Source organism: Tupaia chinensis, unplaced genomic scaffold, assembly GCF_000334495.1.
Source record: "Tupaia chinensis unplaced genomic scaffold, TupChi_1.0 Scaffold000434_1, whole genome shotgun sequence".
Lineage (NCBI taxonomy): Eukaryota > Metazoa > Chordata > Mammalia > Scandentia > Tupaiidae > Tupaia > Tupaia belangeri.
The window spans coordinates 2,972,333-2,992,385 of NW_006159939.1; the positions used below are offsets into that span (position 1 = coordinate 2,972,333).

The 20,053-nt window shown below is 40.9% G+C and overlaps 1 protein-coding gene across 1 annotated transcript in view; it reads right to left on the bottom strand.

Annotated features, from left to right (window-relative positions):
- Nucleotides 1-20,053, bottom strand: part of PLEKHA5 (pleckstrin homology domain containing A5) — a gene marked incomplete at its 5' end in the record, with an annotated part of 303,433 nt that overhangs the window by 45,420 nt on the left and 237,960 nt on the right. The window contains 5 exon segments of the mRNA XM_006155093.3: nt 343-444; nt 13,913-14,062; nt 14,195-14,275; nt 15,790-15,852; nt 16,371-16,406. Of these exon segments, the coding sequence (XP_006155155.2) occupies nt 343-444; nt 13,913-14,062; nt 14,195-14,275; nt 15,790-15,852; nt 16,371-16,406 (432 nt within the window).

The following is a 20,053-nucleotide window of genomic DNA, read 5'->3' on the forward strand; positions in this document are numbered from 1 at the left end:
CCCCCCAGGGGGGATGGTCACGCCGCAATCCCTTCTCCTCCATTCTCCTCTCGGGATCTTGGGCACGCACGCACACGCGCCTGGCATGAGTTTAAGCCACTGGGTCCGGGACGCGAACTGCAGTCGACTACGTGGGAGTCCAGCGACATAGCCATTACGCTAACTGCTGGTTCCCTGGATAAAGGATTTTTAAACAAAAGAGATGGCTACTTGGGAAGATAGTAAGACTCCGGGAACTCCGAGTATTCGAGTCCAGATGGTAGGTAGCCGGTGACATAAAAACCTAACAAGGTGGGCCTGTAGAGCACCATGAAAAGCATGTAAAAACATTATACTTCGTACCTGAACTTCACCAAGGCGATCTAGCTGCTCCTGCATCTGGTTCCGGGTAACAGTTACATCATATTCTAATTTATCATATTCTCGCCATGCTCGTTCCAGTTCCTAAAATCAAAGAGCGTTCATTACTTTCATGAGGAAAAATGTGCTTTCATGGCATCACCACTTAGAAACAAAACCTTTCTAGGGTTTAGAAACTGGTGTAGTTGGGCCAGCCAGTGGCGAGGTAGCTAAGGCAGCTGGATCCCAGGTGGCCGACTCTGCATGAATGCCAGATCTGGTGGCTTGAGAAACACACTGGGCGTGTACGCATGTGGGTCCAAAATCCTGAGAGGAGAAGGGATTGCAGCTTGCCCTCCCCACCCCCTCACACACATGGAGTGATTTTTCATTTTCTCTGTCTGTCTTTGGTAAGTGCATGTGCCCTACAGCAAAACTAAAAGACAAACAAACAAAAAAACCCCCAAAAAAACAAAAAAAAAAAGGAAAAGGAAAAAAAGACATACTATACATTGAGCAAAACAAATTTATTCATTTTTTTTTTTAGTTTTTGTCTATAAGACACATGGGCTCATCAGAGAAAGAGAGAGAGAGAGAGAGAGAGAGAGAGAGAGAGAGAGAGAGAGGGAGGGAGGGAGGAGAAAGCAATTCCCAATGGGGTCTGGTCCTGCTACAATCCTTTCCCTCCATTTCTCCATCTCATCTGGATTTTGTGCATGTGTGTGCACAAGTGTGTGGCATGTTTCTCAAGTCTCTAGGGCCAGGATTTGAACACAGTTGGGCATGGAATCAGTTCCCTCCATCTGCACCATGCTTAAAACGCTGTGCTATGAGCTGGCCCAACTAGATTTTTTAATTTTATTATTTTTCTAGAGAATTATTTAATTTATTATTATTGTTATTACTTTTAAAATTTGACTAGAGAGAGAAAGAGAGGGTGGGAAAGCGAGAAAGCAAGCTGTCAGGTCCAAGACTGGAACCACAGTAAGCCATGTGGGAGTCCAGCACCTTAACCACCACACCACCTGCTGGGCCCCTAACAAGAATATTTAAGTTTACTTATTTCTTTTGAGAGAGAGAGAGAGAGAGAGAGAGACAGACACAGACAGACAAGCTCCCTTCACCGGGTCTCACACAGTGACCCTCCCTCCAGCCTTCCCAGTCAGGCAGGGTCACGGGAGCATGTGTGTGTGAGGCATACACAGGTCACCCAGGAACTGAACCTCCATCTTCCATTTGGTCACAGCACACTGCTGCTGTGCAGCCATGCTGGGCTTTCTTGCTTTTTTCTTTTCTAGTTTTAATAGTGGTTATTTCTTTTTTTTTTTTTTGGAGAGGTTTTTGCTATAGGGCACGTGCGCTCGCCAGACAGACAAGAGACAGACAGAGAGATAGAAAGCGAGAAATCACCCCCCAGGGGGGATGGCCACGCCGCAATCCCTTCTCCTCCATTCTCCTCTCGGGATCTTGGGCATGCACACACACGCGCCCGGCGTGAGTTTTAAGCCACCGGGTCCGGGACGCGAACCCCAGTCGACTACATGGGAGTCCAGCGACATAGCCATTATGCTAACTGCTGGTCCCCAGTGGTTGTTTCTTTTTAGCCTGCACCAAGACCAGGCTTGACCACCCTAGGGGAAAAAAACAAGTCAAGAAGGTCTACAATACTCAAGTGCATGAAACCCTGGACTACCAAAAAAATCAATGAAGAATTTAGTATCACACTATAGAGCTATATAGAAGATACATACTATGGGGACCAGCAGGTGGTGTAGTGGTCAAAGGCATTGGACTCCCATGTGGCTGACTGCGGTTTGAGTCCTGGACCTGGCAGCTGCTTTCTCATTTTCTTTCTCTCTCTCTGTCCCTCTCTGGTCAGATTAAAATAAGTAAATGAAATAAAGTTAAATGATTCTCAAAAAAAAAAGAAAAAGAAGATATATATTATGATCTTTAATAAGAAAGGAATGGGACCAGGCCAGGGGCTGGCATGGTGGTTAAGGTACAGGATTCCCACATGGCTGACTTTGGTTCGAGTCTCAGACCCGGTGGCTTAAAAACAGGGCATGATTTTTCACTTTCCCTCTCTGTATCTCTGGTAAGTGCACTCCATGGCAAAAACCTAGGGATGAAAAAAAGAAAAAAGGGATAGGACTAATGATGCATTTCCAAGTTTTTAATAAAGAGAACTTTCTTTTTCTTACCCAAAATTGATGACAATTGAAAAACTGACTTGAGACCAGCAGTTGGCGTAAGGGCTATGTTGCTGGACTCCCGTGTAGCCGACTGCGGTTGGAGTCCTGGACCCAGTGGCTTAAACTCACACTGGGCACGTGTGCGTGTGTGCCCAAGATCCCGAGAGGAGAATAGAGAAGGGACTGCAGGTTGGCCATCCCTGTGGGGTGATTTCTCGCTTTCTGTCTGTCTCTGTTTTTTAGATGAGCGCATGCGCCCTTACAGCAAAAAAACTCTCAAAAAAAAACCCAAACCAACAAACAAAAAAAACCCCAAAAATGAGCGCATGTGCCCTTACAGCAAAAAAACTCTCAAAAAAAACCCCAAACCAACAAACAAAAAAAACCCCAAAAATACCACCAAGAAAAACAACCGACTCATGGGAATAATTACACAATGTGCTATGTACACATCCCAACGTGACCTTATGTGCACACCAGTCCTAGCTCTTTTTTTATTTTTATTTTTTGTTAAAGAAGTTTTGCCATAAGGTGTGCATGCTCACCAGAGGCGGGGAAAGAAAGGCCGAGAGAGAAACACTCCCCAGAGGGTATAGTGTGCCTCAGTCCCTCCTCCTCCATTTTAATCTGGATTTTGGGAATGCACGCACATGTGCCTGTTCTGTTTTTAAAGCTGCTCGGTCAGGGTTTTGAACTGCGTAGCCAGCCACGTGGGCTCCAAGAGCCTAAACCACCACGTGACTGGCTAGTTCCTACCTTGCTCTTTGTTAGACAGGTCTTCTTATGGTTCCCAGGCCAGCCTGAGCTCCTGATCCTCCTGTCTCATCCTCTCCACATCAGTGGGATTACAGGTGGACTCGACGGTACCTAGTCTGGCCCTCGGCTTGCTCCCAGCTTGTGAAGCAGTGTCTTAGCACTGCCTATCACTGCTGGGCTCAAGTTGAAATTCTTTTTTTTTTTTCAAAGAGAGATTTTTGCTATAGGTGTGTGCGCTTGCCGGAGAGACAGAGACAGAGACAAAAATCATCCCCCAGGGGGATGGCCATGCTGCGATCCCTTCTCTTCCATTCTCTTGGGCATGCAGGTAAACGCATCTGGCATGAGTTTTAAGCCATCTGAACCGTGGTCAACTATGTGTGACTCCAGTGACATAACCATTAGGCCATCTGCTGGTCCCCACATTTAAATTGCTATTCCTGTATTTCACTGTCACACTGTCTCTCTCTCTCTCTCTTTCTTTCTTTCCTTTTCTTTTTTTTTTTGTGGATGTACAGAAGGAATCAGGATCTTGATTTAAAAAAATATTTATTTAATTCCATTTATTTATTTATTTATTTACTTATTGGGAGAGGTTTTTGCTATAGGGTGTGTGTGCTCACCAGAAAGACAGAGACAGGAAGCAAGAAATCACCCTCTGGGGGGATGGCCACACTGCAATCCTTTCTCCTCCATTCTCCTCTCCGGATCTTGGGCATGCATGCACGCGTGCCCGGCCTGAGTATAAGCCACTGGGTCCAGGACTCGAACCACGGTTGTCTACATGGGAGTCCAGTGACACAGCCATTACGCCATCTGCTGCCCCCAGCCTCTCTCTTTTCAATAACCAAGGAAATTATTGTCAATATACTAAGAGGTAATAGACTGGTTTACTTCTGGTTGGTCTCTCACTTAGGGTTTCTAAGTTTTAATCTAACCAGTATCAATTAAATATTCTGTTCTTTTCTTTTGCTTAAAGAATCCTTTAATTTTAATTGTTATTATTTATTTTTACTTGCTATAGGGTGTGTATGTTTGTCAGAGAGAGACAGAGATAGAGAGGGAAAGTGAGAAAGCCAGCCACCGGGTTGGGACTTGAACCACGGTCAGCCATGGAGTCCAACACCTTATTAACCACTTGCTGGTCCCAATTCATTATTCTGCTTTTCTATTTAAAAAAAAATAAAACACATAGTTTTGGTAAGGAATGAACAGAATTTTAGTTTCAAAATGAGGGCAAGGGAATAGAATAGACGCAGTAGAATGATTCACAGCTGCTGCTTCTCACTGTGCCTTCTTTACTCACAATGGAGCACCGTGAGGACTGGACAGTGAGAGAGACAGAGGGCACCTCCCCATATGCCGTGGTCACATCGCCACACTTCTCTTTCCAGTGTTCCAGCCTGGCAGCTCTTGGCCATTCGCATGTACCTGGCACGTTTCAGGCTGCCTGGACTGGGGGATTCAAACTATGGTCGCCATTAGAGCCTAAACCCTCCTGAGCAGCAGGACATCCCTGCTGTGCCATAGAGCTGGCCCACACCAGCTGGTTTCTTCCATTACGCTTCAAACATTTCTTTCCAATTTTAAGTGGTATTACAAAATAGCGTCCACTACTAAATCACTGAATAGTAAGGCATTGCAATGTTTAAATTAATGATTATGTTTTGAGAATCAGGTAGGCATACACAGAAAAATATTATTTTTTTCGTCACTCACTATCATTCAACTGTTAACAATCCTGCCAACCAGATACTAGAAGCAGTTGATTTCTGAGATTAATCAAAGGAAAGTTTATCTGATTTCACTTTTTTTCATTTTGCCTTCTGAATGTAGAAATTTCTTGGCACAGATTTTAAGAATGTGTGTAGTTATTTAAACAGCTGTCTTTTTTTTTTTAAAAAAAAATGCTTTAGGGTACATGCAATCACTGGAGACAGAGAGAAAGTGAGAAATTTTTCTTTTTATGAGACATTTTTATGACAGGGCAGGTACACTTGCCAGAGAGACAGAGAGAGACAGAGAGACAGAAAGCAAGAAATAACCTCCCAGTGGGGATGGCCATACCACAATCCCTTCTCTTCCATTTTCCTCTTGGGATTTTGGGCATGCACACACATGCGACTGGTGGGGGATGTGAACTGTGGTTGACTCTGTGAGAGTCCAGCAATACAACTATTACACCATCTCCTGGTCCTGAAAGTGAAAAATTAACTCCTATGGGGCAAAGCCATGCCACAGTCCCTTTTCCTCCATTCTGCTCTTGGAATTTTGGGCACGTGTGCTTGCCAGAGAGACAGAAAGCAAGAAATCAGCCCCTAGGGAGATGGCCATACTGTAACCCCTTCTCCTCTATTCCTCTCGGCTTTTTTGGGCATGCACACATATGTATTTGGTTTGAGTTTCAAGCTGGTGGGCCTAGGACTTGAACCACAGTCAGCCGTGTGGGAGTCCAGCAACATAACTATTTTGCCAACTGCTTGTCCCAACTGGTGTGTTTTTTAAGCCGCTGGTCCTAGGCCTCAAACAGCACAGTCAGCCACTTGGGATCTAGCTGTCTTAGCCACCACACCATGTGGTTGGCCCCCAATATTTTTTTAACAAAGAATAATTGTCTTTCATGTTTGTCTTGTCATATAACCAATTCTCATATAAAATCATTATCTACTAACAGCACATAACATAACTCACTATACTATCTCATAATGACCACAGTGGTTCCCCCCACCCCCAAGGTTTTTGTCATAGGGTGCATACATTTGTTGGAGAGAGACAGAGAGGGGGAAAGTAAGAAAACACTCCCTGGGGTGATGGCCACACGGCAATTCCTTGTCCTCCAGCCTCCTCTTGGGATTTTGGGCATGCATACACACTCGCCTAGCATGATTTTCAAGCCACAGTATCCAGGACTCGAACTGGAGTTGGCCATGTGGGAGTTCAACATCTGAACCACCAGCCACGTGCTGGCCCCTGTACAGACTTTTTAAAAACTAAAGCGGTATTTAAAGGGACCAAATTCAAATTTGTATACAAGTGTGAATAAACTAGATCATGCACAGTTATGAAGTTATTTGTATCTTGAATTTCTAGTATATGACTACTACATAGCCATTCTACTTTTTGTCTTAGAACCTTTTCCTCTAAGGTTATCTTTGAAACATGGCTGATCTCAAAGAATGTGCTTACTCTTTATTATATAAAATTCTAGATATAAAAAAAATACAAAAGCCAGAATATAGGAAAACATAAAGAAGTATTATCGTCCTACACTTTTGTTACCATTTAGTGTTTTTTTTTAAAGAATTATTTATTTCCATTTATTATTATTTTTTATAAAGTTTGACCAGACAGAGAGAGAGAGAAAGAGAAAGTGAGACAGCAAGCCACCAGGTTCAGGACTTGAATTGCAGTCAGCCATGTGGGTCCAGCACCTTTAACCTCCACGCCACCTGCCGGCCCTGACCATTTAGTGATTTTAAAAAAAAAACCTTTGTCTTCATCTTTAAATGCACCAAATGGAAATTTCCAAATGTACGCAAAAGTAGTGCCAACTACCAAATAAACTTAACAGCTATCACTACCTGGCCAATGGAGTTTCATCTACAGCACCTATCTGTCATAGGAATTATTTTAAAGCAAACACAAAACATCATATAATTTTATTTACAAATATTTCATTATATATGGCTAAAGAAAGAAAAACAAAAAAGAGAAAGTTTTACTTTTAAAATGATTAATAGGTATCATTTAAAAAAATAAAATAATAAATTGGCTTGCTTTCTCACTTTCCCTCTCTTTCTCTCTCACTCTGTCCCTCTCTGGTCAAATTAAAATAAACAAATACATAAATAAAGTTAACTGAAATAATTTTAAAAAAGAAGGAGGGGCTGGCAGGTGGCATGGTGGTTAAGGGCGCTGAGCTCCCACATGGCCGACTGTGGTTCGAGTCCTGGACCTGGTGGCTTGCTTTCTCACTTCCCTCCTCTCACTTTTCCCCTCTCTGGTCAAAGAAAAATAAACAAATAAATACAGTTAAATAAAATAATTAAAAAAAATCATAAAATGGGGTCAGCAGGTGGTGTGGTGGTTGAGGTACTGGACTCTCACATGGCTGACTGGTTCAAGTTCTATTTCTGGCAGCCTGAAATCACAAAAAATAAATAGATAAATAAATAAATGTTAAAAATAATAAATTATAGTAATTCCCCTACCTCCTTCTCAATTTCCTTGCTATTTAATTGATAAAGAGACTATTTGTTTTGTAGAATTTCTCTTGTTCTAGAGTTTGCTAACTGAATTTTTGCACTGAATTATTTAATTTTTATTTATCATTATTATTATTTTAAAATTTGCTACAGGGCACATGTGCTCACCAGATAGAGACAGAGAGCGAGAGAGCGAGTGAGAGAGATTGGGAACGTGAGAAAGCAAGCTACCAGGTCTGGGATTCAAACCACAGTCAGCCTTGTGAAAGTCTAGCACTTTAACTACTACATCACCTGCTGTCCCCACTAACTGAATTCTTCTGATATTGCTTAGCATGCTTGTTTGTTTCTTGTGGTTCCTAGAAACTGGGAGTTGATACTGAAGTTCAGTGAGATTCAGATTTGATTTTTTTGGTAAAAATGCCTCATAGGAACTGCCGGGTTCTTTTCACTGCAGCATTTCAGAAGGCTTATAACGTCCAGCTGTCCCTTTTTGGTGGAACTGAGATCAGTAAATAACCACGGCATTTATAACAATCCTGGGGGACCAGCAAATTGTGTAATGGTTATGCCATTGGACTCCCTTGGAGCTGACCGTGGTTCTAGCCCCGGACCTGGTGGCTTAAAACTCACCCCAGGTGTGTGTGTGTGTGGGCAAAATCCTGAGGAGAATGGAGAAGGGATTGCAGTGCGGCCATGAGCCCTGGGGGGTGATTTTTCGCTTTCTGTCTTTCCTTCTTTGTCTCTCTCTGGTGAGTGAATGTGCATAGCAAGAAACTTGAAAAAAAAAACAAACAAAAAAAGTAATCCTTGGGGTCAGCAGGTGGTGTGGCGGTTAAGGCACTGGACTCCTCACATGGCAACCATGGTTTGAGTCCTGGACCTGGTGGCTTGAAGATCATGTCAGGTGCATGTGTATGTGTTCTCAAAATCCCAGGAAGAGAATAGAGGAGAAGGGTTTGTGGTGTGGCCAGCCCTCCCCAGGGCGACTTCTCATTTTCTCTCTCACTGTTTCTGTCTCTCTTCCATGAGCAGATGTGCTCTATGGCAAACACCTTAAAAAAAATTCTGGGGTCAGTGGATGGTGTAGCAGTTACGTTGTTGAGAACTACACGGTTGACTGTGGTTAGAATCCTGGACCCAGTGGCATAAATATCACGTCAGGCACATGTATGTGCATGTCTAAGATCTTGGGAGGGGAATGGAGAAGGGATTGTGGTGTAGCCATCCTCCCGGGGAGGGGTGAGATTTTTCATTTTCCCTCTCACTATCTGTCTCTCTCTGATAAGTGCATGTGCCCTAAGGCAAAAACATCTTGAAAATAATACTAAAATGTTTCAGAATATTCCATGACAATTTACGGGCATGTATGCACAATCACCCTGCATGATTTTCAAGCTGCCAGGTCAGGGATTCTAACTGCATTCGGCCATGTGGGAATCCAGCACCTTAACCACCACGCCACCTGCTGGTTCTGATACACTTGGTATATTTAATAGTGGTTATTTAATGAAGGATAGACTTAATGAGCATAATGATATCTTCAAAACATGTAGGTTCAAACATACGAATGAGAGCAATCTCTAATTGCTATATTGATGTCCTTAGATTTCTGATTCTCCTACAACAATATATTGAGCAACAATATAGCTTTAACTACATTATATTATTTGCCTTGATATTCTGTAGGAGATTATTTGAGATATTGATGTTAAGTTTATACACATGTATAAAAATTCACTGTATGCTCATTTCTAAAATATATTTCCTCACTTAAGAGATTATTCTGGGGGCAGGCAGGTGGCGAGGTGGTTAAGGACACTGGACTCCCACATGGCTGGCTGTGGTTCGAGTCCCAGGCCTAGTGGGTTGCTTGCTTTCTTACTTTCCCTCCCCCTGCCCCACTCTGGTCAAATGAAAATAAATAAATAAATAAAGTTAAATGAAATAATTTTTAAAAATGAAGAGATTATTCAGTGCTTTGGAGGAATCCTAGCCTGTACCATAACAGGCATCCATAGTTATTTTTAAAAGAGAAAACTTAATATTGCTTTTCAATAAAAATAGCAGATGGATGATATAAAAACAAGTAAATGTACAGAGAATATTGCTTAATGCATTTACCCTGTACTAAACCTAGCTTTTTTTTTTCTGAGAGGTTTTTTTATAGAGCACGTTTGCTCACCAGGGAGACAGAGAGAAAGAGAGAGATAGAAAGTGAGAAATGACCCCACAGGGGTATGAGAGACAGAAATTGAGATATCACCCCACAGGGGACATGGTCACACTGCAATCTCTTCTCCTCGTTCTCCTCTCAGGATTTTGGGCACGCATGCACATGTGCTGGGTGTGAATTTCAAGCTGCTGGGTCCGGGACTCAGACTGCAGTCAGCCATGTGGGAGTCCAGTGACGTAACTGTTATGCCATCTGCTGGTCCCACTAATCCTAGTTTTATGCAGCTTTATGGCCAACCAGTTAAGGAGAAAATATTCTCGGAATTAAAGCTTTGCTATCCAGAGGTCTTAACGTCACCTCACCCACAGCTGAGATCCGAACCAGTGCCGTGCCCTGACTGTGAGGGAATCACAGGAACCCTGTGAGATCCTGCCAGCATGAGAGTGATTCAAGGCCACATCGAATCAGCACTCCGAGTTCCACCCATGCGCCTGTAGGGTGCCACGCACATACTAACGTCTGTAGCCTGAAGCGACTGAAGTAGGTAAGCTTATATCAAGGCCCAAATATCAGTTTGTATTCTATGCGGAAACTGTGAAGAGAACATATTCAGAGGATTTGCCATATTCACTGATAAATGCTGGAGCCAAGGAAAAAGAAACCAGGAAGGTGATTATACAGAGTAACAACCAAACAACGGGGGACTCAAACACAATTCATTTCTATTAAGACAAGTTTTACAAACTTTCCATTGGGATGGAAGTTAACCTTAGGATGGAGCCCATTCTGTGTTCTGATAAAATTTCAGTTACTAAGCAGCCCAGTTGGCAAGGGAAGGAATGTTCTGAACTGGGAATTTCAAGAACAGACACCGTGTCATTAGCTAGTTGGCAGCATTTTGACTTGACTCAGGGTATCAGAGAGACACCGAGCCTTTCATTTGCTAACATTACAGTGGAATCTCGTTTTCCCTTGCTAATCTCAAATTCTCTATCCTCCGGTAGGAATTTTCTATTTGGGGGCGGCAGGTGACATGGTGGTTAAGGGCACTGGACTCCCACATGGTCGATCATGGTTAGAGTCCCGGACCTGCTTTCCCACTTTCCCTCTCTCTCATATCTCTCTCTGGCCAAATTAAATAATAATAATAAATAAATAAAATTAAATAATCTTTAGGAATTATCTATTTCAGTTAGTGAGTCAGTTCTATTTCCTGCTTCTCCAAGCATGTCTCCCATGTGCGCAGGTCTGTGTTGTGGCATTAGGGGTTTTGGTCCGTATGAACCACCCTCCTTCCTCTTCCTTCTTATCCAGATCTTACCCATCACTGATTAGCTCTACACAATGTTTCAGGGACACTGCTTATGACAGTACAAAAATCCACGTGGCTCTAAGTCTTTTGGATTATCGTAAAAAACCTGAATCTGAGTTCTAGACATATAATTTAACAGCTCTATAATTGTGGAGAGGGTACTCATCCCAATCATTCATCATCATAAAAAGTTTTTTTCTTTCTTCTTTCCATAAGCAAGATAGCCCCCACCCACCCCCCACTCCCCTCAACAGCCTGGACTCCTCAACAGGGTATCAGTACCAGCTCCAGATCATGGATATGGACATTCCCAGTGTCCTCAAGGAGGTTTCTGGATATGAACCCAGAACCGTCACATGAGTCAGATTCAGAGAGTATGAGTTTTACATGGTACTACTGTCTGGGCTCCATTCATCAAATGATAGAAAGCATACTCACATGAGAGACAGAAAGCATGGACAGAGAATCTGTGTGATGCTGTACGCCTCAAGGATTTAAAACAATGAAAAGTAAATGAATAAAAATGATTTGTGTTCTTGTTGAGAAAGAGAGAGAGAGAGAAAGCATCTCCCATGAGGTTTCACTAGGCTACAACCCTCTTTCCCCAGCCCCTTAGCTTCTCAGGAGACTGGATGCTGTGCTAGCACACCAGCTGGCATGCTTTTCAGGCTGACCCAGGATCCAAACTGTGGTGGCCATACGGCTTCCAGCACTGCAGGGCACTATAGTTACTGCTGCAACACGGTAGCTGGGCCCCTTTTATCTAATTTTCGATGCACATTCCTACAGTGCCCGATGCTAGAGCAACAAAGATGAATGAGACATAGTTTCTAATTTCAAGGAGCTCACAATGGAAAGGATAATACAAATTTTTTTAAAGTCTATAATTATCACAGTATACTTAAAGACTCAAATGATTTAACAGAAACAATACTATTTTAAAAATGGGAATAGAGGGGAATCAGCAGTTAGCATAATGGCTATGTCGCTGGACTCCCACACGGACCCAGTGGCTTAAAACTCACGCCGGGCGTGTGTGCATGCGTGCCCAAGATCCCAAGAGGAGAATGGAGGAGAAGGGATTGCGGCGTGACCATCCCCCCTGGGGGGTGATTTCTCGCTTTCTGTCTGTCTGTCTGTCTGGCAAGCGTGCGTGCCCTATAGCGAAAACCTCTAAAAAAAAAATAAATAAATAAAAAGGGAATAGAAATATAAGAGACTCATAAAAACTAGGTTTTGATTTATTTAAAACCGTATGTTCCCTGGAAAATAGTTCATATCAGGGTCAGGATGTGGTGCAGTGGTTAAGGTGCTGGACTCCCACATGACTTATGGCAGTTTGAGTTCTGGACCTCGAGGCTTGAAACTCAAACTGGGTGCATGTGTGTGTGAGCCCCAAATCCTGAGAGGAGAAAGGAGTAGAAGAGACTGAAGCATGGTCATCCTGCCCCTACAACCCCAGGGAGTGATTTTTCACTTTCTCTCTCTCTCTGTGTCTGGTGAGCACACATACCCTAGAGCAAAGATCTCTCAAGAAAAAACAAAGTTCACATCTAGGGACAGCAGGTGGCGTGGAGGTTGAGGAACTGAATCCCACATGGCCGACTCCATGGTTCAAGTCCCAGACCCACTGGCCTGAGAATCAAGCTAGGTGTTGTGTTCATACATGCCCCAAATCCTGAGAGGAGAACAGATCATAGTGCGGTCATTTCCCCTGGGTGGTAATTTCTCACTTCCCCCTCTCTGTCTCTATCTGGTGAGCCCGTGTGCCCTACAGCAAAAACTGGAAGGAAAAAAAAAACAGCTCCTATCTGAAATGTTATAGTTTAGAATGGAAACTATGGTGGGCCAACTGGTGGCATGGTGATTAAGGCAGCAGGATTCCTATGTGGCTGACACATGGTTCTAATCCTGGGCCCCGAGGCTTGGAATCCATACCAGCTCTCTGTGCATGCATGCATGCCCAAACCCCAGGAGGAGAAGGGACTGCGGCACAGCGATCTCCTCTGGGGGCAGGGGTACTGTGCTCACTTGCTCTCTCTCTCTCCCCCCTCAAGACTTCTTGGTGAGTGCATGTGCTCTATAGCAAATTTGAAAAAAAAGGAGCCATGTTGAGATACTCATAGGATTCCAACCTGTAAAGACTGGCATCTTTGAAGCTACAAAGCTACTTCTTGAAAGGGAGCTGCTTCCTAAATATAGCCCCTTGAAGGTACAGATGTGGGTATGTTAGCACTTTTCTACAGTAGGGTGGCTTTTGGTAGGATTTCTCTTTCAAAGGGTTGCTTGGGCAGGTGCTCTTACTATGTTTAGAGATGCCCACATCATAGGATCTAAAGCAGACTGTTTAAACTCATAAAACACTCACTTTATAAACTCTAACTACGATGTTTAGATCTGGTAATCCCCAGAATCTTATAAAGGTAACCAACTACGGGTTAAAAGGTTCTGCTAATTATATTTCTTACTCAAACCTATCATCTAAACTTAGATCACGCTGCAGCTATGAAATGGTTATGTTGACAGCCTCTTAAAAGCGTTTCACAGGTGTCTTTTATAGAAACAGTTGGTTAAATGAGTCTAATGACCACCTTACCAAATTCTAAATCCTCTAAAACCCACAAAATATTTATTTTCTTAGTGTAATAAATTTTAACATGTTTCAGAATTTTTTAATTGCATAATACATAAAAGAGGAATGTTTATAACCCATGTAAAGCATCCACTTCACAAAGAATAAAATGCCTGTTAATCACAGAAATAAAGATAATCTTTTATTTTTATGATCCTAACGACTCACATATTAAAAACAAATTAATATTTCTTGTCATAATAAAGAACAACCCTAAAGACAGCCCAGTTACAGAGGAAAGAAGAAATCCTAATCTTTCTATGACTCTAACCAAGAAAAAAAAAACAATCTACTTACGGCCGTGGCCCGAGAAAGTTCTCGACATGTACTGAGCAGTCCGTTTTGTAAATCGTCTCTCTGCAACACCACTGTCTGAATGGCCGCTGGGTTATCTGCATTCATTTCTATCTCTTGGCTGGCTGATAGCAAAGCTTGCTCAAGTGTGTACTATTATAATAAAAAGAACTACACTTAATGTTCCGCAACATTGAATGAATTCTTTTTACTTTAGTTATCAATGTCCCGATAACCATCATATAAAGTAATGTCAATTATAGATAATAAACATAATTGTCCTACTTTCTCCTTGTGGAGCTGCTGAAGTTTCTCTTCCAGAGCATGTACCACTTTATCTTGTTCACATAATCGGCTTAACTTAGCCTAGGTTATAGAAGAAGATATCTTTTGTTAGCAATTTTTTATTTTTCTGGTAACTGGAGGTAGGTAGTCATGATATGACAGAAAAACACATTTAAAACAGCCATGTAATACATACTTAGGTCAATTTTTATTTCAACCAGTACAATGAAAATGAAAATATAGCTTACAAAAATAGGATGCTTAAAAATACACATGGAAAAGCAAAGTGAACCATACTATTTTAACCATACTATTTAATCTACATCGGTCAAAATATCCTTCGTAATCTAGCAGTCTCTTATTCTAACATTTTAATGCGGTTATGATTTCACCCCAACAATCTGTTGGACAGGGTATGTGATATCTGCAGTCTTTAATTAGAACACAAACTACATTTACATTCTCTTTTCATATATTTTAAAAATTGTGCTCTTAGGGACCTGCAGGTGGCACAGTGATTAATAAAGGTGCTGGACTCCTACATGGCTAACCAAGGTTCGAGTGCTGGACCTGGCGGCTTGCTTTCTCACTTTTCCTTTCTCTCTGGTCAAATTAAAAATAATAAAAACAAATAAAATAAAATAAATAGTTCTTTAAAAAATTGTGCTCTTAGGTTATTAGAAAAGAGTATAAAGGGACCAGCAGTTAGAGTAATGGCTATGTTGCCGGACTCCCATGTAGTTGACTGCGGTTTGAGTCCCGGACCCGGTGGCTTAAACTCACACCAGGCACATGTGCGTGCGTGCCCAAGATCCTGAGAGGAGAATGGAGGAGAAGGGATTGCGGTGTGGCCATCTCCCCTGGGTGGTAATTTCTCGCTTTCTATCTCTTTGTCTCTCTCTGTCTTTCTGGTGAGCACATGCACCCTATAGCAAAAACCTCTCCAAAAATAAAAAACAAGATTGCTTCTAATTGTAATAGTACAAAGAAAGATATTGATAATGGAGGAAAAAAATCACTTTAAACAGTTTTAACGTTTCAAATTCTTAGTACTGCCCCAATTTTTTAAATTATAAAAATATGAGACTATGAGCTACTAAACATCTAGAGTATGATAGAGCAGTTCTCTGGTGTCTCAAAATAAAAACCCTGGACAATCTGGAAAAATGTCTCAAACATCAGGATGTAACAAGCAAGCAGGAAATTTGGGACTTCATATTCTCTGCCACTTGTCTACTAAAATTAATCACCTTATCTTTGTAAGATAACAACACTCAAGCTACACCAGGGGACGGTGTTGAAATGAGAAAGTGCAGAGGGAAACGGGAGGATACGTGGCCAACTGGCAACGTGAAATATTTAAAAGGGACCAAATTTAATTAAAAACGGAGCCGTAATAGAATTTCTAGAGCTTGAGATCTTCTGTAGAAGACATATTAGTATTTGCTTCTAGTCTTCTATAACTTTGCAAAAGAAAAAAACCTACTAATTTTCAGATGTTATTCTGGAGGACATGGGAGAAAAAGGAATTTTGCTCATCCTGATTTCCAATGTTCTGACAGAGTGCTGACAAAACATACCATGCCGATACTTACATCGATATCTATCTCTTCAGGTCTGTATTTGTACAATGTGCCTCTACATTCATCTTGTGACAGCTACAAGGAAAAATGCCACATAGCAACTTTAATGATCACATCTAAAATATATATTTATTTGGTCTACAGATAATATTTTGGATTTATATTAAATACATATAACAAAAATGGGATTTTTAAATAACTCTTATACTTTTAGAAGTTTAATTCAAACACGGATTCTTACACAAGTAGAAAGATACTTAACAGTGATACAATATGCAAAAGATACATAAGAATGAAAGCTTGTCAAACATAATAATAAGCTGGTCAAACAGACTTAATACAGCACCTTACACTTGCCATTTTAAAGACACACATTATTTTAATGGAGAATTGACAAGTACTACAATCATAGCAACTGTATGAAAAGTACTCGAATCAAGCGTAGTTCCACAGTCAAAACTGTCCTTCACAGTGTACACAGAATCACATGCTGTGTTATGTGTACACTCAAATGCCAACACAGCTTAGTACAAGTTTATTAACAGAACCTGCAACATATCATATACATATACATAAGATATAAACACACATACACAATATAGACTTATCTTGTTCTTCTGTCTTAAGAACTAAAAGATAACGGAGGAAAAGGATGGATTTAATTGAAAAGAGGAAAATCATTTAAAGCCTCCTAAAAGTGAGATCCTATGTATAAACTATGTATAGTTAATTTTCATAAAAAGTTTGGCTCTGTTGGTTGACACCATCTCTATTATTAAATTAAAGAAATTATTATTCAGTTCATTTAAACATTCTTTCCTCAGCTTCTTCCAAATATTTTTGAGCAAACTCATCCTCATTTCTGACCGTGCTTACCAAGGTTCCAATATTCATCTCAGTCAGTTACACCACAGAGCACGCCACACACAGCCTTTGCAGGCAGTATTTCACTAGCTTTCTTGTTTTCTGATTTTTATATTGACTGCTAAACAGTAACAAAGACATGATAGGAAAAAATTAACTGGAGCTCACTGCATATTTATTAAATGGCACGCTTTTTCTCAAGGAAGGAATGGGAATGTGTCCGAAAAATATTCTAATTTGGAAAATTCAATTTCATGTATACATATACAAATGCATTAGTGACAACTATACATATCCTTTCGGTAAAAAACTGCTTGACAGTAACATCTTTAAAAACGAGGCATGATTTAAACAGCAGATAACTTTGCATGGATCTAGAAATATGGGGATCAGAAGCACTGAAATACAAGCACTGCAAACACACAATAAATCCTGGATTTACAGGTTTCATTTCAAGACAGTACTTTCACATACCTCATGCAAATGAACCTGTGACTATTTAAAGGTAGGCATAGTGATCGTTAAACCACAACTTTTAGAGAATGAGCATTACATGAAAAATGAATTTAGTGACAAAATCAGAATACTCATGGAGTATTTTTATATAGAGATCACTCAGTAAGTCCTGAGAAGTGTCAATTGTCATTCTAAATGAAAGCACCTAGATCCAAGAGAAGAATTTACACTTTTACCTGAAAAAAGTAACAAAAAATAGTTTTACAATCTTAGATCCATGGTAAAAAAATGTAAGAGACAATACTGAAATTACACTTAGCATAATTGTAAAAAAGTAAAGATAAATTGGCCTTAAATTGCTAAGATGTCCAAATATACTTTGTTTAATATTTAAATGCAAAACAGCTTTACCAAACCAGGATTTGAACATAACTCGTTGACCTTGTGCTGCATGTAGACGAAACTATAAACTGCTATAAGTCCTATAGTCCAGGGTTAACAGAAAATAAATAAATAAATAAATAAAAGACTAGTATATTAAAGTGGAAACTTAATGGTTTGTAGTAATTATTTAGGAATACTGACATGCTATATATATATTTTTTTAATTTGCCAAAGGATGCATCTAAGTGCATGTGCATGCAATAGAGAGAGAAAGTGAGCATTCATCCCCCATGATACATGGGCCCACCACAATCCCCTCTCCTCTCTCTCTCCCTTCTTTTGGGATTTTGGGCACACACACACATACAGGCCCTGTATGTTTTTCCAGCATCTGCATGTGGAATCAAGCTGTGGGACTGGTCATGTGGGATACATCTATCTCAAGCAGCATGCCACGGGCTGGCTCACAATTTTTTTTTTTTAAAGAAAGATTTTTGCTGTAGGGCACGTGCGCACACTAGAGTCAAGAGACACAGAAAGTGAGAAATGATCCCCTATGGGAATGGCAGTGCCACAACTCCTTCTCCTCCATTCTCCTCTAGGGATTTTGGGCATGCATGCACATGTGCCTGGTGTGAGTTTCAAGGCGCCAGGTCTGGGGCTGGAACCGCGGTCGGCTACGTGCGAGTCCAGCGAAGTAAGGATTATGCAATCTACTGGGCCCAAGTGATATATCCTTATAGTCATAACATTTCATTCATATAAATCAGATTTTTGTTGTAGTTCTATTTTTGGTCCCACTGAAAATTTTCTTTAAATCTTTCTCAAGTTGCTCAGTAAAGATATTCATACAACGTCAACTAACCAAATTCTGAATTGACCTTCCCCTATACAGTACTTTGATGTGTCATAAGAAAACAAGGTTATTTTTCAAAATGAACTCTTAAGCATGGCCTATTTCTTTCTTTCCTTTTTTTTTTGGAGTGGTTTTTGCTATAGAGCACGTGTGCTCAGCAGAAAGACAGAGACAGAGAATGCGAGAAATCACCCCTCAGGGGGGATGGCTACGCTGCAGTCCCTTCTCCGTTCTCCTCTCGGGATCTTGGGCACACAGGCACATGTGCCTGGAGTGACTTTAAGTCACTGGGTCCAGGACTCGAATGGCGGTTGACTACGTGGGAGTCCAGTGATATAGCCATTACGCTAACTGCTGGTCCCGAGCATGGCCTATTTCTAATAATAATTACTACCACTTAAGAAAAGATGATACAATTTATGAACAAAAAACCCCAAATTTCTATCTAGAATAGAAAAGTTTGTGAAACTGTCCTCACTATGATAACCCTTATAAGAAAAATGAAAATTTCAAGAGTATTGTGATTAACTCAAGTTGTGCATATGCAATTCATGGTTATACTTTTTACTTTTTATCATTTTTCAAATTCATCCTTAGGAAAGGAAAAGTTCCGATTTGAGTAACTTTGTTTGAAGTACCTTAGCAACACTAGAAAAGTCAATGAAAAATGAACTATCCAGTATTTTACATAAACTTAGGCAGTCCTCGAACTTCAATGTGAGAAGCGCATTATATAGACTTTAGTGTCTTCACCAGGACACGTTGTGTAACATTTAGAAAATCAGAACCTTCAAATAGTTTCTTAAAAAGTGGTTTGGGATTTAGTTAGAACAAAATTACTGGGTCGGTTCTATAGCGCAGCGGGAATGTGATGCTTAAGAGAAGCCAGATCCCACCTGGCAAATCCATTTCAAGTCCCCAGCTCCTCCAGCCTGACACCAGGCGAGCACATGCACAAGTGCCCAGGACCTGATGGGCCAGAGGGCTGAAGAAAGATGATGGCATGGCCAGACCCTGTGGAGGGTGCTCATGTTTATCCCCTTCGTTCTCCCATGTGCATGCACACACTGTCATAAATAAACAGCTAAGAAAAAGTACTTATGTTAATTAAGATTCAACTTTCTTCAATACCCCTTAGGCATGCTGTTACCTATTTTGAAGTATATAGACACCTATACAAACTCCTAAAAGGATTTTTTGGGCAATAGTTTTAAATGTGACAAAATTAGGAATTACACTGAATGAGGGCTAAAGAAATATGGTTCATAGGACCACAGGTGATCAGTTTCACTAATCTTAACCATGTTATAAAAAATAGGGTACAAACATTTAACTATGAAAGATGGTAGAATGATTCATACATGCTAAGGATTTTTTTTCTCTACTTGATAGCTCACTTGGTTCAATTTTAAGTCTTTTTCTAGTTGAACAGTTTAGTTATTATTTTTAGAGAGAGTTTTGCTATAGGGTGCATGTGCTTGAGAGTCAGAGAGAGATAGAGAGACAGAAAGTGAGAAGTCACCCCCTGGGGGGGATGGCCTCACCATAATCCCTGTTCCTCCATTCTCTCCGGATTTTGGGCACGTGTGCACACGCGCCTGGCATGAGTTTAAAGCCTCCAGTCTGGGACTTGAACTGCAGTCAGCCATATGAGAGTCTAGAGACATTATCTAAAGAAAAGTCCTAAGTAGAAAATACAAACATAAAGGTCCTTCT